General features: G+C 45.3%; 1 protein-coding gene across 1 annotated transcript in view; it reads left to right on the top strand.

Moving 5' to 3' along the window:
• Positions 1-26,593, top strand: part of DDX1 (DEAD-box helicase 1) — a 223,644-nt gene that overhangs the window by 157,012 nt on the left and 40,039 nt on the right. The window contains exons 13-16 of the mRNA XM_030198848.1: positions 645-783; positions 16,691-16,751; positions 19,338-19,436; positions 20,997-21,086. Coding sequence (XP_030054708.1) covers positions 645-783; positions 16,691-16,751; positions 19,338-19,436; positions 20,997-21,086 — 389 coding nt within the window. The remainder of the gene's footprint in view (positions 1-644; positions 784-16,690; positions 16,752-19,337; positions 19,437-20,996; positions 21,087-26,593) is intronic.

The following is a 26,593-nucleotide window of genomic DNA, read 5'->3' as shown; positions in this document are numbered from 1 at the left end:
GTGGAGGTGAATCAACCTTTCACTCATTCAAAAAGTACGAAGACCAGTGGACAGTCAATGAAATTGCATGGAAATACTTTTAAAACAAAAATAGGAGGACATATTTTTTCACTCAGAATAATAGTTAAGCTCTGGAATTCTTTGTTAGAGGATGTGTTAGTGGCAGTTAGTATATCTGGGTTTAAAAAAGGTTTGGACAAGTACCTGGAGGAGAAGTCCATAGTCTATTGTGATAGATAAGTGGAAGCCACTTCTTGCCCTTGGATTGATAGCATGGAATGTTGCTATTAATTGGTTTTCTGCCAGGTACTTGTGACCTGAATTGGCTACTGCTAGAAGCAGGATACTGGGCTAGATGGACCATTGGTCTGACCCAGTATGGCTATTCTTAATTTCTTATGAGACTTGAGCAATCCTGAGCTTCAGATTCGCCCACTTGTCAACAGAGAAAGCAAGGCTGCTTACCTATAGTAGCAGGAGATTGAGGGGGACTGCTGCCTATATGGAGGGCCGTGCAAGTTTAGAACTTTTACGCTAGTTTTGAGCTCTGGGAGAATTGTTCTGTCCTGACACCATCTGATAATATTGCCCCACTTGTGTGCTCAGGTGTGGTAAAACAGATATTAACTTTTTTTTTTAATTAGGAAGTGCACAAGTGGGTCAAACAAAGAATCTTCCTAATGCTCCAAAAGCACTGATCATTGAACCTTCCAGAGAATTAGCAGAGCAGACCTTGAACAACATCAAGCAATTTAAAAAAGATGTGGATAATCCTAAAATAAGGTACAGTAAACATTTTGTGAACTATATACTCATATTTATAGGTAAATAATAATTAGAGGCCAGTTGACTCCCTGAAGTGTGGTTCACTTGGCAAGTAGTACCAGATGTTTTTGTTGTTGTTGTTGATGATTGTGTCATGTGTTTACTTGTAGTAAATATAAAACTGATCAAAACATATTTGGCTCAGTTAGAAAAGAAAAGTGTGGAATGCATGAGGTGGTATAACAGACATGCCAGTAGTGCTCCCTTTCCAACCCAACCCAGCAGGAGTTATGCATCTACCCACTTGGGTGGCATTTAATACCTTCAAAGCCTTCCACTAAGTATATTTCTGAATGTGTTTTTGGTCCTTTCCGTGGATAGCTACAGTTCTGTTTTTGTGTGTTCCTAACAGCAGCTCCTTTTGGACTTCATCTGAATCAGAACCAGAGCTGTAATCTACATAACTACATAAATATTGCCACACTGGGGCAAATCATAGGTCCATCAAGTCCAACATCCTGTTTCCAGCTGTGGCCAATCCAGGTCACAAATACCTGGCAAGATCCCATAAAAGTTCAATACATTTTGTGTTGCTTATCTGAAAAATAAGCAGTGGATTTTCCCCAAGTCATTTTAATAATGGTCAATGGACTTTTCCTTTAGGATGCTGTCCAAACCTTTTTTAAACCCCGCTAAGCTAACCGTCGTTACCACATTCTCTGGCAATGAATTCCAGAGTTTAATTACACGTTGAGTGAAGAAATATTTTTTCTAATTCGTTTTAAATGTACTACTTTGTAGCTTCATCACATGCCCCCTAGTCCTAGTATTTTTGGAAAGAGTAAACAAACAATTCACGTCTACCTGTTCCACTCCACTCATTTTATAGACCTCTATGATATCTCCCCTCAGCCGTATTTTCTCCAAGCTGAAGAGCCCTAGCCGTTTCAGCCTTTTCTCATAGAGAAGTCATCCTATCCCCTTTATCGTTTTCGTCACCCTTCTCTGTACCTTTTCTAATTCCACTATATCTTTTTTGAGATGCGGCGTCTAGAATTGAACACAATATTTGAGGTGCAGTCGCACCATGGAGCGATACAAAGGCATTATAACGTCCTCATTTTTGTTTTCCATTCCTTTCCTAATAATACCTAACATTCTATTTGTTTTCTTAGTCGCCACAGCACACTGAACAGAGGGTTTCAACTTATCAATGATAACGCCTAGATCCCTTTCTTGGTCAGTGACTCCTAACGTGGAACCTAGCATTACATAGCTATAATTCAGGTTCCTCTTTCCCACATGCATCACTTTGCACATTCTCACATTAAACGTCATCTACCATTTAGACTCCTAGTCTCATAAGGTCCTCTTGTAAGTTTTCGCAATCCTCTTGCGATTTATCAACTTTGAGTAACTTTGTCGTCAGCAAATTTAATTACCTCACTCCCATCTCCAGGTCATTTATAAATACGTTAAAAAGCACCGGTCCTAGCACAGACCCCTGGGGAACCCTGCTATCTACCCTTCTCCATTGAGAATACTGACCATTTAACCCTACTGTCTGTTTTCTATCTTTTAACCAGTTTTTATTCCACAATAGAACACTACTTCCTATCCCAAGACTCTCCAATTTCTTCTGGGGGCTTTCATGAGAGACTTTGTCAAATGCTTTTTGAAAATCCAGATACACAATATGGACTGGCTCACTTTTAGCCACGTTTGTTCACCCCCTTCAAAGAAATGTAATAGAATACTGAGGCAAGATTTCCCTTTACTAAATCCATGTTGGCTTTGTCTCATTAGTCTGTTTTTTTGAATATGTTGAATAATTTTGTTATTTATAGAAATAGTGAAACATAGAAACATGACGGCAGAAAAAGGCCATCCAGTCTGCCCATCCTCTGTAACCGCTAATTCTTCCTGTTCCCACATGCTTATCCCATGCTTTTTAAAATTCTGGAACAGTCCTCGACTCCACAACCTCCACCGGGAGGCCATTCCATGCCTCCACCACCCTTTCTGTGAAATAGTACTTCCTTAGATTACTTCTAAGCCTATTCCCTCTTAACTTTGTCATATGCCCCCTCATTCCAGAGCTCTCATTCATTTGAAAAAGGTTCTCTTCCTGTACAGAAATGCCCTTGAGATATTTAAACGTCTCTATCATGTCTCCTGTCTTCCAGCATATAAATGTTGAGGTTCATAAGCCTGTCCCTATAATTTTTGCATTAAAGACCGCTTACTAATTTTGTAGCCGCCCTCTGTACCGACTCCATCCTGTTTATATCTTTCCGTAGGTGCGGTCTCCAGAACTGCACGCAGTGCTCCAAATGGGGCCTCACTAGAGACTTATACAAAGGCACTGTCACCTCCTTTTTCCTGCTGGTCATGCCTCTCTTTATGCATGCTAGCATCCTTCTGGCTTTGACCGTCACTTTTTCTACCTGTTTGGAAGCTTTAAGGTCATCAGACACAATCACCCCCAAGTCCCACTCTTCCTTCGTACACTGAAGCACTTCACCCCGTTCCCTTGGATTCTTGCGACGCAAGTGCTTGACCGTGCATTTTTTGGGATTAAACCTTAGTTGTCAAATATCGGTCCATTTCTCCAGCTTCGCTAGGTCCTTCCTCATGTCATTCACACCCTCCAGGGTGTCCACCCTGTTGTAGCGTTTAGTATTATCCGCAAAGAGACAGCCCTTCTGCAATATCTTTCACAAAGACGTTAAAAAGAGCCGTCCCTATGACCGATCCCTGCGGTACTCCACTGACGATATCCTTTTTCTTCAGAGCAAGCTCCATTTACCACTACCCTCTGTCTCCTACCATTTAACCAATTTTCAACCCAATCAGTTACTCTAGGTCCCATACCGAGGACGCTCAATTTATCAGTCGCCTGTGCGGAACCGTTTCAAAGGCTTTGCTGAAATCCAAGTAAACTACATCAAACGCCCCTCCCACATCCAGCTGTTTGGTCGCCCAGTCGAAGAAGACAGATTCGTCTGGCACGACCTGCTACTAGTGAAGCTATGCTGCCTCGGGTCCCGCATTCCATTTAGTTCAAGAAATCTCACAATCCTCCTCTTTAGAAGCGTTTCCATTAGCTTATCACCGAGGTCAGACTGAAAGGTCTGTGATTCCCAACCTCCTCCTTACTTCCACTCTTGTGCAAAGGAACCACATCCGCCCTTCTCCAGTCCACCGGTACCACTCCAGTTTCTAAAGAAGCATTGAAGAGTTCTGTCAGCGGAGCCAACAGAACTTTTCCAAGTTTCTTAAGCACCCTCGGGTGTATCCCATCTGGCCCCATCGCTCTGTCTACTTTTAGTTTGGCAAGCTCCTCACGAACAGTCCTCCGTAAACGGGTCTTGGTCTACCTTACACCCATCCCCTTTATCCTTTGTTTTCTGCAGCCCTACCCCCGGTCTTTCATTTGTGAACACGGAGCTAAAATAATTGTTAAGCAGTTCAGCTTTATCCTTATCATCTTCCACATATTTCTCTCCCTGAGCTTTGAGCCTCACAGTGCTATTGTGGCACTTCCTCTTGTCACTTATATATCTGAAAAAGGTCTTATCCCCCAATTTTACCATATTAGCTATCTTTTCCTCCATTTGCCGCTTTGCATTCCTGATAGCTTTTCCAGCTTCTCTTTGCTTATTCAGGTATTCTCTCCTGTCTTCATCTTTCTGAGTTGTCTTATAACGTGCGAAGGCTAACCTCATTACCCTTATCTTTTCAGCTACTACATTAGAGTACCAGAGAGGCCTTTTTTTCCTCTTACTTTTATGTAATTTTCTAACATAAAGGTTAGTTGCCTTCAATATAGCTCCTTTCAGTCATGTCCATTGCTGTTCTACATCCTTCAGCTGTTCCCATCCCGCTAACTGTTCCTTGAGAAATTCCCCCAGCTCTGCAAAGTTAGTTCCTTTGAGATCCAGGACCTTCAATCTCGAATGAGTCCTCTCTTCTGTTTTAATATTGAACCATACCATACGATGATCACTAGATGCCAAATGGTCCGCCACCTTGATGTCAGAAACATACTCCCCTTTCGTAAGCACCAGGTCCAGAATAGCTCCATCCTGCATCGGTTCCGTTACCCACTGCTGGAACAATTCTTCCTGTAGGGAATCTAAGATCTCTTTGCTTGTAGACGACCCCGCAGCTGGGACACCCCAATCAACATCCGGCATATTGAAGTCACCTATCAGTAGTACTTCCCCTTTCCTAGCTATCTTGCGGATGTCTTCAATTAAGTCCCTGTCCATTTCCTCCAACTGTGAATGTGGTCTGTATATCACTCCGATATAGATAAATTTTCCTTTTCATTTCCCTCTTTCCAGTTTAACCCACAGTGCTTTTGCCATACCCCACATGTCCTGCAGTTCTGTCACTTGGATATCATTCTTAGCATATAATGCCACTCCTCCACCCTTTTTTCCTACTCTGTCCTTCCTGAATAGATTATAGCCAGGTATAGCAACATCCCAGTCATGGTTCTCTGTGAACCACGTCTCTGTGACCGCCACTAAATCCAAGTTTGCTTCCATCATTGTAGCCTCAAGATATAGAAGTTTGTTTCCCATACTACGGGCATTGGTATACAAGGCTCTCCAGATTTTACTGTTTATATTTTCTTCTATAGAGGCATTAGATGTCCTACCTTCCTTGGGTTAATTATGGCTTTGTGGCCTTTTATACCCATCCCCATCTTAGTTTAAAGCCCTCTTTAGTACTTTAGCCAGCCTGTTGCTGAAGACACTGGTGCTGAAGATACTCCTTCCCTTCCTTGACAGATGGACACCATCACCACTCAGTACCTCTTGGAAAGTCATCCCATGGTCTACGAAACCAAAGCACTCTCGTCAGCACCAACCACGCAGCCACGCATTTATCTCCAAGATGCGAGCTTCTCTCATTCGACCTTTACCTTTGACAGGGAGGATCAATGAGAACACTGCCTGCGCACCTAGATGCTTCACCCTCTGACCCAAAGCCACGAATTCTCGTATGATATGTTCAGTGGGATATTTAGCTGTATCATTTGTGCCAAACTGTGGAATGTGTTTGCAGTAAAACCTATCTCTAAAGCTGTATTAAGCCACTTATCTACACAGCTGGTTGGGATTAGGGGAAGACAAGGTTAAGAAAAGCAGCAGAAATGCCCCAAACCCACAGCTCTAAGGTAGGGATAACCAGAAATAATGCCAGAAAAAGTCTTATCTGTGAGCTTTCAGCACTTCAGGCAGGAGACAAGAGACCTTGTGGTAGCCTTCAGCACTCTCAAAGCAGAAGTTTTAGCCACACCTAAGCTATACAAGCTGTCGAGGAGGGCTCAACACACTATAAGGAAAAAGAAAAAAGATCTAATAAAGAGTTATAGCAGTTTTTAAATCTAGTGCTCAGATTAACAGATATCAAATAAAAATAGACAATAAACAAGTTAGAAAACACAGCAAATCAGAACAGATAATAGTCTCTACCGTTTCGCCTGGCACAACCGTCGGGCTCAGTGGTCTATAATTTCCCAGATCACGTCTGGAACCTTTTTTTAAAAAATTGGTGTTTAATTTTGGCCACCCTCCGATCTTCTGTACCATGCTTGATTTTTAAAGATAAATTACATATTACTAAAAATAGTTTTGCAAGTTTGTTTTTCAATTCTATCCAGTACTCTGGGATGAATACCATCCGGTCCAGGCAATTTGCTACTCAATTTGTCAAATTGCGCCATTACATCTTCCAAGTTTATAGAGATTTCATTCAGTTTCTCTGACTCATCAGCTTTGAATACCATTTCTGGCACCAGTATCTGTCCCAAATCTTCCTCTGTGAAGACCGAAGCAAAGAATTCATGTAATCTCTTTGCTATGGCTTTGTCTTCCCTGAGTGCCCCTTTTTACCTCTTGGTCATCTAGCGGTCCAACCGATTCTTTTGCCGGCTTCCTGCTTTTAATATACCTAAAAAAAAATGTTTACTATCTAGCTTATAATCGAAACTTTTCGCCGGCAATCTTCTGACACAAATCGGGAGATCGCCGGTGATTTCGCAAAACCGGCTAAAAGAGTATAATCGAAGGCTGGCTTTTTAACAGCATCGCCGCTTTCCTGTCGCCTCGCCGGCGAAAGTTCAAGGGGGCGTGTCGCCAGCGAAGCGAAGGCAGGGCATGGGCGTGGCTACCAGATGGACAGCTTTCGGCGACAATGGGGGAAAAAAAAAGCGGCGTTAAGCGGTATTTGGCTGGGTTTACTTGGTCCTTTTATTTTCACGACTAAGTCTCAAAAAGATGGCCCAACTGACCAGATGACCACCGGACAGAATGGGGGATGACCTCCCCTTACTCCCCCAGTGGTCACCAACCCTCCTCCCATACTACAAAAGTTAAAATGAAAACCTTTTTTGCCAGCCTGTATGCCAGCCTCAAATCCCGTACCCACCTCCATGACAGCAGAATGTGTTGTATCGTCTGACAGCCTTTCCGTGGTTGCGATGTAGCTCTCGGGTGAGTGTGACACCTTTTCTGTTAGGTGCCCTGCAGAGTCACATCAGCAATGCATTGTGGTGGGTGTAGCGTACTGGGCTATACTCCCATGGTGCTTTTCCCTCTGCTTACTGGGTCAGAGTGTGCCCTGTTTTGTTTCCGGTAGTCCATGAGGTAGTAGCCATTTCCATATCATCATGCTGATCAATCCATAGACTGGTGGGTTGTGTCCATCTACCAGCAGGTGGAGATAGAGAGCAAAGCTTTTGCCTCCCTATATGTGGTCATAAGTACATAAGTACATAAGTAGTGCCATACTGGGAAAGACCAAAGGTCCATCTAGCCCAGCATCCTGTCACCGACAGTGGCCAATCCAGGTCAAGGGCACCTGGCACGCTCCCCAAACGTAAAAACATTCCAGACAAGTTATACCTAAAAATGCGGAATTTTTCCAAGTCCATTTAATAGCGGTCTATGGACTTGTCCTTTAGGAATCTATCTAACCCCTTTTTAAACTCCGTCAAGCTAACCGCCCTTACCACGTTCTCCGGCAATGAATTCCAGAGTCTAATTACACGTTGGGTGAAGAAAAATTTTCTCCGATTCGTTTTAAATTTACCACACTGTAGCTTCAACTCATGCCCTCTAGTCCTAGTATTTTTGGATAGCGTGAACAGTCGCTTCACATCCACCCGATCCATTCCACTCATTATTTTATACACTTCTATCATATCTCCCCTCATGTGCTGCCGGAAACTCCTCAGTATGTTCTCTATCTCAGCAGGTGGTGGTCACACACAGCAGCAGCTCTGGCTAGGTCTCCAAGCCTAATTTTTAGGTTTTGTTGAGTACCTGGGGTTGAGGGCTCTTCTTGAGCAAGTGCAAACCTGGTGGTGCCAGGTCCCTCCTTTTCTCCCCCCTCCCGCTGGCTCCGTTAAAAAAAAAAAAAAAAAAAAATTTGACGTCCTTAAGGGCGTTTATTTCGACGTTTATTGCAGCTACTCACTGGGACACCAGGTCGTTACAGCTCGGAGCGAGAAGCAGGTAATTTTTACCTTTTTATAGCGGGCAGGGGGTTCTATGGCGTCGGAGGGCGAGGGCGCGAAGAATCGCTCCCCGGACCGCGTGTGCACTTCTAGCGGGGATGCGGGGGTTTTAAAGTCTGATTCGCCCTTGTTGGGTGTCAGTTTGGAGGCCGGTCAGTGTCCCGGTTCTTCCTCTGGTGCGGCGGTTTTTCCCGCCATAAACGCCCATCCCCCGCTGCTCGCCTCCGCCATCTTGGCAGGCCACTCTGCTCGGACGGCTTCTTCTTGGGCCGCCCTTGAGCTGGGAGACGTTCATGCCATGGCCGCCCTTGATTTGGGTGACGGCAAAAAAGCGGCTAAAGTTAAGCGCCGTTCTTCCCGTGCGGCTCCTTCGCGGAGTGTCGCGCCGGACGCCATCTTGGATGCGCAGCATGTTTTCTCCCCCGCTCTTGCGAGCGCCGGTTGAGGGTGCGTCTAGGGCTGTGGCCCAGGCTGCTGAAATACACAGTATGGGGGTTTCTCCCCCGAGTTTATTTTGCTGCTGCATCAGGCCTTCCTTATGCAAAACGCTGCCCCTTCTCCCTTGTCCGACAAAGGGGTTGAGGCCCCCGGAAGTAAACGCCCTCGGGTGGATTCCCAGGGCTTAGAGGACTCTGTTTCCTCTGATGTAGATGAGGGCAGCGTATCTGAGTTCTCCCAACGGTCCTTTGGGGATTCGGTGGAGGAGACGGATTCCCGCTCGGATGGAGCGGATGACCCCTCTGCAGCGCGGATCTTTCGCTGAGAGGATTTGCCCAACCTGTTAGTGCAGGCCATGAGCATTTTGAAGATTTCCTCTCCAGAGGACGTCTCTCCCTCAGCCCCTGTTGGCTCCGCCATTATGCGGGGGACGAAGCGCCCGCCTAGAACCTTCCACGTGCATGATACCATGCACACCTTAATTTCGGCTCAATGGGATGTCCCGGAAGCGAGCCTCAAGGTGGCTAGGGCTATGTCCCGCCTCTATCCTTTGCCTGAAAGTGAACGTGAGGCCTTTCTTTGGCCTACCGTGGATTCTTTAATCACTGCGGTGACTAAGAAAACGGCGTTGCCGGTGGAAGGTGGCACGGCCCTAAAGGACGCCCAAGACAGAAGATTGGAGGCGGCCTTAAGGTCGTCCTTCGATGCGGCTGCCTTAAGTTTGCAGGCCTCAGTTTGCGGCTCCTATTTGGCCAGGGCGTGCCTGACGATTGTGCAGCGGGCTTCCCCCTCGGATCCTTCCTTGAGGGCTGATTGGCCGGCCCTGGAATCGGGCTTGGCTTATTTGGCAGACTTACTGTATGATGTCTTGAGAGCCTCGACTAAAGGTATGGCTCAGACAATCTCTGCGCGGCGCTGGTTTTGGCTGAAACATTGGTCTGCTGACCACGCCTCTAAGTCCCGCCTGACTAAGTTGCCTTTTAAAGGCAAGCTGCTCTTTGGGGTCGAGCTGGACAAAATTGTGACCGATCTCGGCACGTCTAAGGGCAAGAGGTTACCAGAGGTCAGGGCTCGGGCCAGTGCTCGCCCCGGTAACTCCAGAGGACGGTTTCAGGAAGCCCGTCGGTACCGCCCGGGCAAGTCGGGCTCCTCTGCCCCCTCTTCCTTCAAGAGGAACTTCTCCCCCAAGCAGCATTCCTTTCGCAGAGACCGCCATCCCGGAGGTACGCCCTCCGGTCCTCCCCCAGGGTTTCGTACCCAATGACGGGGTCCTGGTCCATGGCCCAGTGCAGATTGGAGGACGCCTGTCCTCGTTTCTGGGCGAGTGGACCAGGGTAACTTCAGACGCTTGGGTGCTGGAAGTCATCAGAGACGGCTACAAGCTAGAGTTCTGCCGACCCTTAAGAGACGGGTTTGTACTCTCTCCCTGCAAGTCTCCGGTCAAAGCTGTGGCAGTGCAGCAGACCTTGGACAATCTGATCCGCCTGGGTGCGGTCGTTCCGGTGCCAGAAAATCAGCTTGGCAAGGGACGTTACTCCATTTACTTTGTGGTACCAAAGAAAGGAGGTTCTGTACGGCCTATCCTCGACCTCAAAGGGGTCAATCGGGCCTTGAAAGTTCGGCACTTTCGCATGGAGACTCTCCGCTCTGTTATAGCGGCAGTGAAGGCAGGGGAGTCCCTGGCATCCTTGGACATCAAGGAAGCGTACTTGCATATTCCTATCTGGCCTCCTCATCAACGCTTTCTGCGTTTTGCAGTCCTGGGCCGACACTTCCAGTTCAGAGCCCTCCCGTTCGTGTTGGCTACTGCTCCGCGGACCTTCTCCAAAGTAATGGTGGTCATTGCGGCCTTCCTGCGAAAGGAAGGAGTACAAGTCCATCCTTATCTGGACGACTGGTTGATCCGAGCCCCCTCTTATGCAGAGTGCGGCAAGGCTGTGGACCGGGTTATTGCTCTTTTGAGCTCCCTGGGGTGGATCATCAACTGGGAGAAAAGCCAGCTGCGCCCGACTCAGTCCCTGGAGTATCTGGGAGTTCGATTCGACACCCAAGTGGGCAGAGTGTTCCTGCCGGACAATCGGATTGTCAAACTTCAGGCTCAGGTGGACCAGTTCCTAGTAGCCTCTCCGCTTCGGGCTTGGGACTATGTGCAGCTGTTGCCCTCTGTGACGGCCACGATGGAAGTAGTGCCCTGGGCCAGGGCTCATATGAGACCACTGCAACACTCTCTGCTGCAGCGCTGGACTCCGGTGTCGGAGGATTATGCTGTGCGCCTTCCCTTGGACCCAGCAGTGCGCAAGGCGCTGAGCTGGTGGCTGAAGACAGACAAGTTGTCTGCAGGGATGCCTCTGGAGACCCCGGAGTGGATTGTCATCACGACGGATGCCTCTTTGACGGGCTGGGGAGCCCACTGCATGGGAAGGACAGCGCAGGGGCTCTGGTCTCCTGCAGAGACAAAGTGGTCTATCAACCTCCTGGAACTCAGAGCCATTCGGTTGGCGCTTTTGGAGTTCCTCCCGGTACTGGCGTTGAAGCCAGTACGGGTCCTGTTGGACAATGCCACGGCTGTGGCCTATGTCAACCGCCAGGGAGGTACCAAGAGCGCCCCTCTAGCCAAGGAAGCCATGAATCTATGCCAGTGGGCGGAAGCGAACCTGGAACAGCTGTCAGCGGCCCACATTGCCGGAGTCATGAATGTCAAGGCGGACTTTCTCAGTCGCCATACCTTGGATCCCGGAGAGTGGCAGTTATCAGCTCAGGCGTTCTTGGACATCACGAAGCGCTGGGGCCAGCCGAGCCTAGATCTGATGGCGTCATCGGCCAAGTGCTGCGCTTTTTCAGCAGAGGACGGGACCCTCGATCTCTGGGAGTAGATGCTCTTCTCCAACAGTGGCCCACACAAGAGCTTCTCTGTGTTCCCGCCCTGGCCCATATTGGGCAGGGTACTAGACCGGGTGGCAAAGCATCCGGGCCGGATAATCCTGGTGGGTCTGGACTGGCCCAGACGTCCCTGGTATGCGGACTTGATCAGGCTCTCAGTGGACGACCCTCTGCGGCTGCCAGTGGAGCAGGGCCTGTTGCATCAGGGTCCCGTGGTGATGGAGGATCCCTCCCCCTTTGGTCTTATGGCCTGGCTATTGAGCGGCAGCGTCTGAGGAAGAAGGGCTTCTCAGACAAGGTCATCGCCACTATGCTGAGAGCGAGGAAGCGCTCTACTTCTACTGCTTACGCCAGGGTTTGGCGTACCTTTGCAGCGTGGTGTGAAGCAGGCTCACTTTCTCCCTTCACTGCTCCAATTTCTTCAGTGCTGGCGTTCCTGCAAGAAGGTCTGGAAAAAGGCCTGTCGCTCAGTTCCCTTAAAGTCCAGGTAGCGGCTCTGTCTTGCTTCAGGGGCCGCCTGAAGGGTGCTTCCCTGGCTTCGCAGCCAGATGTGGTACGTTTTCTCAAGGGAGTTAATCACCTGCGCCCTCCTCTGCGCTCAGTGGTGCCTGCGTGGAATCTCAACCTGGTGCTAAGAGCCTTGCAGAAGCCGCCTTTTGAACCCTTGTCGAGGGCATCTCTGAAAGACCTGACGTTGAAAGCAGTCTTTTTGGTGGCTATCACTTCAGCCAGAAGAGTTTCCGAGCTCCAGGCACTCTCATGTCGAGAGCCTTTTCTGCAGTTCACTGAGGCAGGAGTGACTATTCGCACAGTGCCTTCCTTCCTGCCCAAGATTGTTTCTCGCTTCCATGTGAATCAGCAGCTCTGTCTCCCTTCCTTTCGTAGGGAGGACTACCCAGAGGAATACTCTGCTCTCAAATATCTGGATGTGAGACGAGTCGTCATCAGATACTTGGAAGTGACCAATGATTTCCGGAAATCGGATCATCTATTTGTCCTGTTTGCAGGTCCTCGTAAGGGTCTGCAGGCTGCTAAGCCTACAGTGGCAAGATGGGTCAAGGAAGCCATTGCAGCGGCTTATGTGGCCGCGGGGAAGGTGCCGCCTATCCAGCTGAAGGCTCACTCCACTAGAGCTCAGGCGGCCTCGATGGCAGAGGCCGGGTCCGTCTCCTTGGAAGAGATTTGCAAGGCGGCAACTTGGGCATCGGCCCATACCTTCTCCAGGCATTACCGCTTGACTGTGGCTGCTCGGGCGGAGGCCCGGTTTGGAGCTTCAGTGTTGCGGTCAGGGATTTCTATGTCCCACCCTGGGTGAGTACTGCTTCGGTACATCCCACCAGTCTATGGATTGATTAGCATGATGATATGGAAGGTAAAATTATGTATCATACCTGATAATTTTCTTTCCATTAATCATAGCTGATCAATCCATAGCCCCTCCCAGATATCTGTACTGTTTATATTCTGGTTGCATTTCAGGTTCAAGTTTAGTCTTCAGTTCCTATTCAGGAGGACTTCGTCTTCAAGTTTTTTCAATTGGATTCTTCAAGAGTTGAGACGAGTTTGTGTTACAGTGAGCTGCTGCATTCCTCTCCCCTCCGTTTTACGGGGCTGGATTGAGACATAAATTCTGCCGGCGCTTCTTCCCGCTTCGTGTGGCTGTAGGGCAGCTTTGTACCCCTCCCGCTTCGGCGGTGTTAGGGTCAGTCAGCTCCTCCCGCGGTTGCGGTTGCAGGATAAGCCAGATCCCCCCGCATCGGCGGGGTGGTGTCCCTCCCCCGCTCCGCGGGGATGAGCTGGACGGATTCCCCTCCCCCACTTGTGTGGGGATGAGCTGGGTTAATTCCCCTCCCCCGTTTCGGCGGTGGTGAGCTGGGCAGAGTGTCCCTTTGTGGGTGTAATTCTCTAAGTGCTGAGTCCTGCGGATGGAGCTTTGATATCGACATACTGAGGAGTTTCCGGCAGCACATGACCACATATAGGGAGGCAAAAGCTTTGCTCTCTATCTCCACCTGCTGGTAGATGGACACAATCCACCAGTCTATGGATTGATCAGCTATGATTAATGGAAAGAAAATTATCAGGTATGATACATAATTTTACCTTTTGTAAGCCAGTTTTAGATCCCTTTCACGTGTTAGCCACGTTACAGAACTTAGTTCTTACCTTGAATGTGGCTGAAAGAGGGCATTGTACACCATTCTGCCAGCTCGGACCTACTGCTAATCTCGTTATCAGGGAGACTCTTTGCCAGTGGGGCACAACCTCTGATCTGCAGTTAACTGTGAGTAAAGGTGCTTATTCAAATAAAGCACTTTTTCAAAGACATTAGTCTTCAGGTGTCAACTGGTGTGCCAAGGTTATACAGCAGTAACAAGTCCTAGAGGCCTGAGTGTGTGCTGGTCCCTGGAGCACTTTTATTGGGTGCACATTTGTGGGTTGGGGGGGGGGGGGCTCAGCACCCACAGTAAGGGAGCTATGCATGTGGGAGCTGTTTCTGAAGTCCACCACACTGACCCCTAGGTGCCCAGTTGGTGTCCTGGCATGTACGTGCACTACAAATGCTGGCTTCTCCCACGACCAAATACCTTGGATGTCGCCGGGTTGGAGATGGCCAACATTTTTTTCCATTATTGCTGAAAAACAAAACCGGCCATCTCAAACCCAGCGATATCCAAGGCATTTGGCTGGTCTAAACTGTATTATTGAAAAAAAAAAAAAGATGGCCGGCCATCTTTTTGATAATACGTTTCCGGCCAGCTGTTGGGCCACCGCCAAAATAGATCGCCGGTGATCTATTTCGCTGGCGACGTTCGATTATTCCCCTCTGTGTGTGTTTGCCTCCAACGCAATCTTTTTTTCAAAGTCCCTCTTTGCCTTCCTTATTAGTGCTTTGCATTTGACTTGCCATTCCTTATGCTGTTTCTTATTAATTTCAGTCTGATCCTTCCATTTTCTGTAGGATTTTCTTGTAGCTTTAATAGCTTCCTTCACCTCCCATTTTGACCATGCCGGCTGTCGTTTGGTCTTCCTTTCTCCTTTTTTAATACGTGGAATATATTTGGCCTGGGTTTCCAGGATGGTATTTTTGAACAGCATCTATACCTGATGTAAAATTTTGACCTTGCGGCGGCTGCTCTAAAGTTTTTTTTTTTTTTTTTTTTTCCCCCACTGTTCTTCTCATTTTCTCATAGTCTCCTTTTTGATAGTTAAATGCTAATGTTATTGAATTTCCTGTGTGTACTTACTCCAAAGCTAATATCAAACCTGATCATATCATATCACTGTTATCAAGTGGCCCCAGCACCATTACCTCCCGCAACAGATCATGTGCTCCACTAAGGACTAGGTTTAGAATTTTTAGTGTAAAGTATTAATCTTAGTAGCAATCACTTCTGCCAGAGTTCGCCCCATGTTAAATATATTCATAAAATGGTTTGGATCACTCTACTTCCTTTTCTTCATCTGCTAGTTGTGACTTCATCAACCCAGGGCAACGTACCTCAGGGCTGTAAACATACCTTTATCATGCTGAAACAGAAAGAGAGAGACAGGCTCTACACTAGTCACCAATCATAATCATATTGCACAGTTTCGCTTTCAACTTGAACGTCATCTAGAACAGTGTCCAGTCCTTCACTCCCCAACAGACTGGGTTTAGGAAGTTCAAAAAGTACAGAAACAGTTCTATTGGTTCTTATTACATTCATATTCGAGTGTTATGACAGGAACGAGTCAGTGCTTCTAAACTCGTTTGACCTTACTATGGTCTTCAATACTGTGGACCATACTCCGCATCCAAGCTAGAGTATTTACCTGAATGCCAATTTCAGACAGATGTAGTCATTTCTGCAGAACAGACTAAGTCAAGTTCACTGTAATGAATCCATCTCTCTTCCCTATGCCACTCCGTGTGGAGTTCTGCAGGGCTCAGTTTTGGCACCATTATTATGGTAAGTGTCCAGGTGATCCTCATGTCCACCAGCCACCCAGCTATCTACATGCTTAATGATCAAATCACCAGCTACAACAGCTGTTTTAACCCTTCCATCCTGGACAGAAGTTCTTGGACACACATCCTCGGTGTGAGAGGATATTTCATCACCTGGTGGGCAGGTCCTGGCTAAAGGATTACTTCCTACTTCATCAGTGTGGTGCTCTCCTTTTAGGAGACTTCCCTTATTTTAAGGCAGCACAAGAGCTGCCAGACTGGAGGTAGGACTTCTCTAAAACATCCCTGTAGATCTTCTCTGTGTAACTCTGTCTCTTAGCTCCTTCAAGTCTGCTATTTAACCTCAAGAGAAGGGACTTTTTCTCTGAGTGCTAGAGCTTTTTGCATTGAACACACACACATAACCTCTTACAAACTGGGAGATAATCATACATGTGACACTCAGTGTAGAAGATTGGCTAGTACCCCTCTTGCTGCTGGACTGCTGTCTGCGTCTTAGTATTATTCAGGGGTTTTTTTTTTAATAAAACTTGTAAAGGTTCTAGAGATATTTGACTAATATAAAGAGCTTTAAGATTATATGGTATATTGTGTGATTTATTTAGTGTTTGCTTCTCAGAAAGTAATGAAAAGTAATTAAAACTCTGCAATGAAAACTCTCCTTTTGTTATCCTAATTAGATTAATTGATTATAAATTAAGACTATAAATAGAAATGTGCTAGGGGTTGGTGGTAGTTGGGGGTAGGGATGGGTGGGTATATAGACTGAACTAGGCCCTACTGTGCATTGTAGGCTATGGCAGAAAGTTTCAATTTAATACCATATGGGGAAAAGGGTTGTACACTATGGAAACTAGTTTATAAAGTTTGCTGTTTTTAAATTCAAGCTGTCTTGATCAATAAACCTATAATTCCATTTCACATCCCCAACATATGGAAAATTGACTTGCAAATAGTTATCTGAATCTAAATTTGGCAGATTTCCAATGAGAGCTGTTATAAAATTATATCCTAATGAAAAACTTTAGTGTAGATTTATTCTAATTAGTTTGATACAGTTCTACTTTGTGTAACTAATTTTAATTGGATTTTAATTTTTTATTTTATGTTATTTTTTTAAGGGAACTCTTGATAATTGGTGGTGTGGCTGCAAAAGAGCAACTATCTGCTTTGGAGCAAGGAGTAAGTCTTATTGTAATGGTTGAATTATCTTGTTTTAAATCTTGACGTAAATTTCGTGTTTTTAAAAAAAAAATTTTTTTAACAATTATGAAATGAAAAATGGCACTACTATTTCTTATTCTTTCCAATTCAGTGGAAGTGGGGAAGAATTATATAAAAGTGGTTGTGAATGTATAGCCATTTGGGGGCAAAGTAACTCTCTGAAAATGTCATGGAATGAGCCAAATTGTGCTGGGGGTTCCAGAGAAATAAGCTCCATAGAAATATGGCCATGCCTATGGGAGAAGGAGTTCCAACTTCTCTAGCATAGAAACTTACATACACTGGAACTTAACAGTTGGGGAAGTCATTTTTTCAAACAACCTAACTTCTGTTCTCTACTCTTCCATCTCCCTTCACTGCCCCATGCCACCCCATTGTTGCCCTACTACCTTATAAACTGCCCCACCCCTAAAAACTACATCTGCAACTCTCCCTCTACCCTGCAATCTGTATCACCCCTGAAAACAGCCTTCTTCTCCTCCATCTGACCCACCATTTCACAAACTATTCTGATTATCTAGCTGCAATGTACTGAGTTTTAATTTATTCATATAAGATATATTTCACTTTCTTTATAATTTCTACTGTTTACATTTCTGTCTGAATCATACTGTGTTTATTGGTTGCTAATATTTGTTGTCATGGGCAGTGCTAAATAAAGCATTGACAAACTAGGAACATACCTGAGAGTTAGCTTGGTGGGAGAGGGGGGCATATTGCTGATAACCCTACATCGTCCCCTTCTACAAGCTCAAGTTTTGTTCAGCAAATCAGTGTGTTCCCATATGGCTTATTTTGGGAACATTGAACACTAATGGGTTAATGTAATGCATTTAACTTAAAATTCTCTGTAACTTTGCTGATAAAAGGACCTTTTATCCCTGGCTGATCTTATATTCATCATCCCACCTGGGCCTTTATATTTTGTCTACAGATCCTTGTTTCTCAAATTAATGGACTAGAAAGATGCTGCTGCTTAGAACCAATTCAAATCACATGTGGGCAAAATTGTTTAGTGTCTTGTACAAGCCCTGTCACCTAACTTGGATACTGGAACCCAGTAGACCAGTGGTTGCCAAAATGTCCTAGGGTCCAATCCTTTTTCTCATGTGCATTCATTATAGATATCCTGAAAACCTGACTGACTTGGGGATTCCCCAGGGTAGGTTTGGGAGCCATTCACTGGACCCCAATGTATTATAGAACCCAGGAATATTTCATAAACCAAACAACTTAATATAAGAAGCCTAAATCTAGAACAGTTCTTCTGACATAAAAATACTACATCTTAACCCCCCCCCCCAAAAAAAAATTATAATTTTATTTCCACTATATCTTTCTAACAAAACAGCCTGTTCATACAAAGAAGAGTTCTATAATTGTGATTCCTTTTGGAATATATCAGGGGAAGGATTTAGCAATATTTCTGTACTGGGGATAATATTGGGAGTTTAGAAATATAAATAAGTCTTAGAAATATAAATAAGTGAAAGACATCAAGGATAAACAAATCTTCAGAGTAGATTTGGTGAAAATCATCTTGTAAGGTTGATTGTTTTTGGGGGGGTTGATATATTTCAGCAGTTTGAGGAAAATTTAAGGGAATTCTCGTTTACTTGCTAAAGAGCAGGAAACGTTTTTCATACAAAGAATGGTGGAGACAAAAATAGTGGTGGAATTAAAAAAATATATATATGTAGGTAAACTGAGTACATCCCTAAGTAGTAAGAGGTTGTAGTCCCAACATAGATCATTTCTGTTGAAAGCAAAAGTAATGTTTCTTTGCACATTATAAATGGTATAGGGGATAAGAGGCAAGTTAACCTGAATGGAATTTCTGTTACAATCATAAATAAAGGAATGGGATGGGGAGAGAGGTAGCAGCACAGAGTGGCAGTTAAAAACCCTGATCATTTTACTGGGCAGGCTGAATGGATTTCACTAGTCTGCTTATGTCGTCATTTATTACATTGCTACATAAAGGAGATATTTATAACCCTTGGGATCTGACTAGCAGAAGATGTTGTGAGTGAGCCTTAATTTGTTTGCTATATAGGTGAAATGCTAGCTTTCAGTTAACAAATTAGGCATCTGGCAGTCTCTTCTGAATCTGTACCCCACAGCTAAAATGTTGATCACTGTTATGGAAAATCTTTCTCTTGTCTAACTTTTATTGTTGAGAATGGAACTTATGAAAATATGAGGATCTTGATTTTAGCCTTAACCTTGCATTACTTTTTCTAATGAAAGGAGGAATAGCCCAGTGCCTAGAGTAACAGGCTAACACAGCAGAGCCAGGTTCAAATCCCACTGCTGCTTGTGATCTTGGGCAACTCACTTAACCCACCATTGCCTCAGGTACCAAATTAGATTGTAAACCCTTTGAGGACAGGGAACTACCCCTGTAACTCATCTTGAGCTACCACTGAAAAGGTGTGAGCTAAATCCAAAATAATAAGTTCTTCAGACCTAAAATGCGTAAACAGAAAATATTAAGGAACAGTATGTAGATTAATTCTCTGTGTTTATTTTTGTATTTCACAGGTAGATATTGTTGTGGGAACTCCTGGGAGAGTGGATGACCTAGTGTCCACGGGAAAGCTCAACTTGTCTCAAGTTAGATTTCTGGTTCTTGATGAAGCTGTACGTTGAAAATTATATTGACAATTTTTATTTTATGGTGTTTTGACTGTTGTGTGGGGAGAGATGAGATAAGAGAAACTGAGCCCTGAAGAATGTTTTTCAGTAAACTGTAAATCTTGCTACACTGCTGTGGTTAGAGCTACCAAAGTGTGAATCAGATAAATGTCTTTGAAATACAAATCTTACATGATCAATACCTGTGCTTCATTTTTCTTTATACACACATCTTGTGATTGAGCTATGATTTCCTTCTTTAAAGTTTGAAGTTGTCACGTCTGAGATAATGTTGCCTTTCCGGCTTTTTAAAATAAATTGCTTACAGTGAAAATCTTACGAAAAATATACTGAACTAGTTTACATCTTTTTACTAGGCTAGTATTATAAGAGAGAGATTCACTGGTAATATGGCAGTTATTTGTAGAATTTGAAGCCCTTATATCCCTGGAAATTGAAATGCTAATGTTTGGATTTTGAGCCTCAAATGTGCATACTTTATATATATATATATAAAGTATGCACATACTTTATATATATATATATATATATATATACACACTAGTAAAAAAGGCCCGTTTCTGGCTGAAATGAAACGGCCGCTAGCAATGTTTTGCGCGGAGTGTGTATGTTTGAGAGAGTGTCTGTGAGAGTGACTGTGTGAGAGTGAGAATGTGCAAGTGTGTGTGTGTGACAGAGAGTGGGTGTGAGTGTGTCTGTGAGAGAGCTTGTGTATGTGAGAATGAGTGTGTGCGAGTGCGTATGTGAGACAGTGAGTGTTCTTCCCTGTCCCCCCTGTCAGGTGTCAGGACTGGGGGGACTGTGGACAGTCATGAAGGCAGCCCCTACCAAAATAATGAAAGCAAGACCATTTGTATAATAATCACTGCATTCCAGAGAACAAAATGGAGCAAGTTCCCACATGCTATCTTTTGCTTTCTGTATTCAGTAGCTGACAGGCTTGCTAGACTTACCTAAGTGGCTGCAGCTGCAATACACTGAAAAGAAAGCAAGGAAACCTATGAGACGTAGATACGGCCGTCCCCTTGGCCTCTGACGCTCCTCCCTTCTTCTATTTGACTTCCCTCTGATAGGTCCGTCATTCGGTGTGACACTCCTCCCTTTTCCTGTTTCAGTTCCCTTTGATAGGTCAGAGCGGTGCAGCTGTGACACTCCTCCCTTCTCTGATAGGTCAGGGCGGGGCAGAGATGTAGTGTGCTGAAAAATGGTTACAGAACTTCGAACATATGAACTGTTGAAGCCTCAGAGTGTGCTTTAGAACGTTGAGGGTGCTTTTTATGTGCAGATGGGGCGTGGCCTACGGCCCAGATGGGCGTGGCTGAGACTGAGGGTGAGTAGTCCGAATAGCCTAGCCTACCAGGAGGACAGGAGTTCAGGACAGATGGAGTGAGCTTCAGAACGTCTGAGGGGGGATTTTATTTATATAGATTGTTGCTGCTGTTGTAGTTTTCTTTGTATGCTTTTAGATGAGCAAAATTACATGTTTAAAATTTAAGAAAGTATTTCACCAACTTTGAAACTTTTTTTCTTTCTTTTAAACAATAGGATGGCCTTCTTTCTCAAGGTTATTCAGATTTTATCAACAGGATGCATACCCAGATTCCTCAGATCACGTCAGATGGGAAGAGGCTGCAGGTATAAACTTCAGTATGGTAATGTATGATTTTCAAATTGGAGTAGTATGATTCATTTCTTTTAATTTTGTTAATTACATTTCCAAAAAATACAGCAAAGGAATAAGCTTAATTAAAAAATCAGTATTATAGCGCACATAGTAAGTGGACAACAAACTACAGACCCAAGGAAACAAAAAGCCAAAAGGTAGTAACAGTATCCCACTACTAACATAAAACATTGTGGGAGAAAGTCTTCACATATAGAAAGTAGCAAAGGAAAATTCATAAGACACAAATTGCAACATGAATGGTCAAAACAGTGTGGCTTTTGCTCCTTCAGCTGTTACAAAAAATATTATGAGCAGTTCTTAATATCCATTAAAATGTTACAAAAATGTCACAGTTCTAATATGAAGTTAAGAACAGGGGAAATTGCTCCAAGTACAGCACTGAGAGGCAGATGCAGCAACCAAACGTAAAAAAATCTAAATCGTTAAAGTCCCTAACGATTTTAAAATAACGAAAAATGCACCAAAAAAAAAAGTCACACATGCTGAGATCGGTAGTGAAACGTACAATGTATCAAAGAATCACAATACACATCGTTAATCGGCCCCCAAATCATGCGCAGAGCAGCCAAGCGTTATGTTAGCTGCTCTGCGCATGCCACAAACAGTCAAAACACAGTCAAATCGCAAGCACATGGCTCCCAAATAAAAACAAAAATTAAAAAAAGGGTCGGGAGGGGGCAAGGGCGCTCATCAGGAGCGTCCTGTACAGACGGCCTGGCCCCCCCCCCCCCCCCGCTGCTCCCCACTTTCCTCCGCTCCCCCCACCCCGAAAAAGCAAAATTCTAGCAGCCCCTGCCCCCTCCCCACTTTCCGCCGCTCCCCCCACCCCGAAAAAGCAAACTTCTAGAAGCCCCTGCCCCCCTCCCTCACTACTCTCTCACCTCAGCTCCGCCTCCTGACATCCTCCGTCCTTGCCCCGCCCCCTTTTGGGGTCGTCGCCGCCATTCCCCTCCTCCATCGGGCCCCCCTTCCTCTTACCGGGCCCGTGCAGCGCCTCTCTCCTCTGTCCGAAGGCGCTGCACGGGCAAGAAGAAAGCTGAATCAGCTGATGCCTGCCTTCGCGATGGCGCGTCTTTCTCCTGCTGCGCCCGCCCCTGTCTGACGTCAGTAACCTACGTAGGTTACTGACGTCAGACAGGGGCGGGCCCAGGAGGAGAAAGACGCTCTATCGAAGCTAGGCGAAGGCAGGCATCAGCTGATTCAGCTTTCTTCTTGCCCGTGCAGCGCCTTCGGACAGAGGAGAGAGGCGCTGCACGGGCCCGGTAAGAGGAAGGGGGGCCCGATGGAGGAGGGGAATGGCGGCGACGACCCCCAAAAGGGGGCGGGGCACGGACGGAGGATGTCGGGAGGCGGAGCTGAGGTGAGAGAGTAGTGAGGAAGGGAGGGGGGCAGGGGCTTCTAGAAGTTTGCTTTTTCGGGGTGGGGGGAGCGGCGGAAAGTGGGGAGCAGCGGGGGGGGGGGGCAAGGCCGTCCGTACAGGACGCTCCTGATGAGCGCCCTTGCCCCCTCCCGATCCTTTTTTTATTTTTATTTTTATTTTTTTATGTGTTTTCTGAGGTCCTTTGGACCAATCACAGCGCTTTTAGCTCTGCTAATGCGCTGGGATTGGCTCAAAGTTTGTTTATTTTTTCACTTAACACTTTTTCCTGGCACAGAGCTGTCCTAACGAGAGGTCCAGACCTCTCGTTAGTTTTCCTGCCTTTTTCCTGCGTAAAGGCAATCGGAAAAGGTTAGTGCATGTCGTTTCAATGGGGTTTTCACACTAATTGCTCATCTCCATTCCGTTTTCGTTAGCTGCTACTGTTGTCGGAAAATAGGCTTAAGTGCATGGAAAGGATAGGAAATTCTTCCCTGAGGGCTCATTTAACGATGAAAAACGTTTAGTGCATCTACCTCTGAGTTTTAAGGCGATCTTGCTGCATAACAAGTTTTAAAAACACCTGTGCTCAGGACGTAACAAACGACCATTCGTTTAACTTCAAAAGTTTTATTTATAATACAAAATTAGTTTTGCTACAAGCAAGAGCTACTTTAGGGATCTTAGAACAGAAGAATTTGTGCTTAGGAAACAACACAACAGACTTAAATCACCAGTTACTTACAAGTCCATGTTATGGCAGCTGAGAGCGGAAAAAGTCTTTTGGAAAAGTTCTATTATTCAGCTGAGTGATGAGCCAGGTGGCAGAGGCATAGCAGGAGGCTGGACATCCTCACAGCTTCTGCAGAGATGGATCTGAGTCGCAGTTTGAAGAGAAGAAATCTGCGTTGTGTGGAACACTTCTTCCTTTTATATTCTTAGTTTGCAGGGAGAAATGAGTGCAAGTCCTGGATCATTTGCTTCCTGGTTTGTACTGGGCTCTGGGTATTTGCAAAGCATTATGGTCCTGGTTTCATTGGTTGGTGTGTAGTTGTAACATGATAAGTCCTTATCTTCTGCACATGTGTGCTGGGTCCTTTGTCTGTAGCCAGCAAGCAGGCAAAAAGGTTTTATGGCTTCCTGTTGGTTTATTGCAAGCATCCTAGCAGAGAGTTTATTGTAGTAGCTCCTAGGTCTGTTTTTCTGCTATCCCTCTTTGATCCTTTGCTGTGTTGATATTTACACCCACAATGGTTTTGATCAGTAGTCTTTTGTTGAGGGGGAGGAAGGAGGGAGATGAAAGCCAGGCCAGAAAGCCAGACCAGTTTCTCTGCTGCATTTTTATATTGGTACCTGATTCAGCACAATTCTACATATTTCAATAATTCTGCTGCATCTTTAATTCTGACAGTTGAACTGACATATCACGCTACACAGGGATACCTCTAGATGTAGCAGCTTGCACTGAGTCTTTGGTAGCAGTTATTCTGTCAGGGCCAGCTGTGTCTGTGAAAGCTAAGCTGTACCTTCACCGGGGCCAGAGTTCTACCCCAACCCTGTATCTTGCGGGCATATCTCCTTCCACTAATCTTGCTGAAAAAGACACAGAACAGCACCTCAGTTTTCTCATAAAAAGAAAGAGAAGTACAAGCCTAATTCTATAGAGACTCTGGAGCTATATCACTTTCTAAGTATAAGGATGCCCATAACTCTTTTTAAAAAAAATAAATACATTTTTAAACAGTGAAGTGATGTGTGAAGTTTCCCCCTCTTGATTTACCTTATGTCACACTGAATGATTTCTAAACAAAATCTAATATCGCAGAAAAGGAACCTGAATAATAATCACACAGCACAGTTTTTAAATTACTACTTCACTAGTAAAAAAGGCCCGTTTCGGTATGAAATGAAATGGGCGCTAGCAAGGTTATCCCTCCCTCCCTCCCTCCCTCGCTGTCTTCCTCTGTCCCCTCCAAGTCCCATGGCCCCCTTTCTTCCCTTCCGATGTCCAGGCCCTCCCTCTCTCCTTCCCTCTGTCCCTCCCCCGAGTTCCAGTCCCCCCTCCTCTCTGTCTCACAGACACGTCCTTGCGATGCCTCCACCCGCGGCCCTCCCCTCCCCGACACTGGCCCCGCCCATCCCCCTACGTGCACGGTGCCCCCCCCCTCCAAAATCGCCAACCCCCCTCTGCTACCCTCCCCTCCCCCCTCTTACCGGGGTCCCGGCGGCAGCAGTGAAGAGCCTTGCGAGTCCGCTGCCTTCCCTTCTCTTCGCTCTCAGCTCTGACTCTGATCCCGCCCTCATTTCCTGTTTCCGCAAGGTTGGGACCAGAGTCAGAGCTGAGAGCGAAGGGAAGGGAAGGCAGCAGACTCGTGAGGCTCTTCACTGCTGCCGCCAGGACCCCGGTAAGAGGGGGGAGGAGAGGGTTGCAGAGGGGGGTTGGCAATGTGCACGTAGGGACGTCTCTGCCCGCTCCCGCTGTTCTTCAACGCGCATCTCTCACTGGGATCGTAACCCCCTGCTGACGTCAGTAAAGCAGGGTTCTACTGCTGGCCAGTGACGTCAGCAGGTGGTTACGATCCCAGTGAGACACTTTAGAATGTTCACATAGCAAATTATTATATTACATTTATTTAAGGTGCAAATTTCCAACAACTTTGTCACCCATATGAAAAAGTAACTGCCACCTAAACTTAATAACTGATTGCACCACTGTTCGCAGCAATAATTGTAACCCAATATTTCATATAATTTGATCTGTCTTTATGTGAATCTTAGCCCACTTTTTGTAGAACTCCTTTAATTGAGACACATTTGTAGGTTTTCATGCATGAACTGCTTGTTTCAGATCCTGCCACAGCACGTCAGAGCGTTGACAAGGCCAAACCAAAAATTTTTTATTTTGTTTCTTGCTGCTTCATCTTCAGCTCATGGACAGATGATCCAGATGTTCTTAAGAATTTTATGGTACAGTGCGGAATTCATGGTATTTTTAATAATGGCAAATTTTTCAGGTCCTGAGGTAGCAAAGCATCCCCAAACCATCACACTACAACCAGTGTGTTTAACTGTGGAATGCTGTATTTGTTTTATGCCAGATAGTTAGTGCTGTGGACTTTGATCCCAGTTTCCTGGGTTCGATTCCCATTGCAGCTCCTTATGATCTTGGGCAAGTCACTTAACCCTCCATTGCTTTGTGAGCCCTCTAGGAGCAGAGAAGTACCTGCTTATAATATCCGATTGTCTTCCACCTTGAACTTGATGGTTAAGCAGATTTATAAATTCCAGAATTAAATTAAATTTTAACCTGTCTGTCCGTATATCATTATCCTAAAAAAAAAAAAAAAATCCTGTTTTTGTGTAGTCTGTCTTATTGTGGAATTACGGACACTGATTTTAGCTGAGGGTAGAGAGACCTGCAGTAGTTTGGATCTTCTTGGAAGTTTTATGACTTCTGGATTAGTTGTTATTGCGCACTTGGAGTAATTTTTCCAGGCCAGCCACTCCTGGAAATAGGCACCTCTGTTTCATGTCTTTGCCATTTGGAGATCATAGCTCTCACTGTGGTTTGGTGAAGTCTCAGAGCTTTAGAAATGGCTTTGTAACCCTTTCCAAATTGATATTTTAAAAACTTTTTTTTTCTTATTTCTTCTAGAACTTCCTTTGTTTATTTCATAGCATTGTTTAGAACCTGTGGTGACTAGTTCACTCCCATGGAATCAGTATATAGTGAGGTTTACATTCAATAGGACTTGCTGCAATCAAGCCTGGCTGTGTTCAGTCAGCTGACTTTAATATCAGTTACACTTGGTCATTTGAATAAGTGGGCAGTTAATTTTTGACATGGGTGATATGGGTATTGGATAAAGGTTGCCATAAATTAGGAAATAATTTAAAATCTGTTTTTTCTCAGATTCCCTTTGACTTAATATTACTTTTTGTTACATGGAATGGTTTCTGATTTTTAACATATATGCAATGATAGGGGAAATCAGGAGGCAGGGAACCTTCCTCACATCATTGTAAATGCAGCTTTGCAGCTCTTCCAGTGGGAAAAAATGAAAGCGACATAGAGGCAGATGCAGCAACCAAACGTAA

Source organism: Microcaecilia unicolor, chromosome 3 (genome assembly GCF_901765095.1).
Source record: "Microcaecilia unicolor chromosome 3, aMicUni1.1, whole genome shotgun sequence".
Taxonomy (NCBI): Eukaryota; Metazoa; Chordata; class Amphibia; order Gymnophiona; family Siphonopidae; genus Microcaecilia; species Microcaecilia unicolor.
Note: the sequence above shows the minus strand (reverse complement) of the source record. Positions and strands in the feature narration are given on the sequence as shown.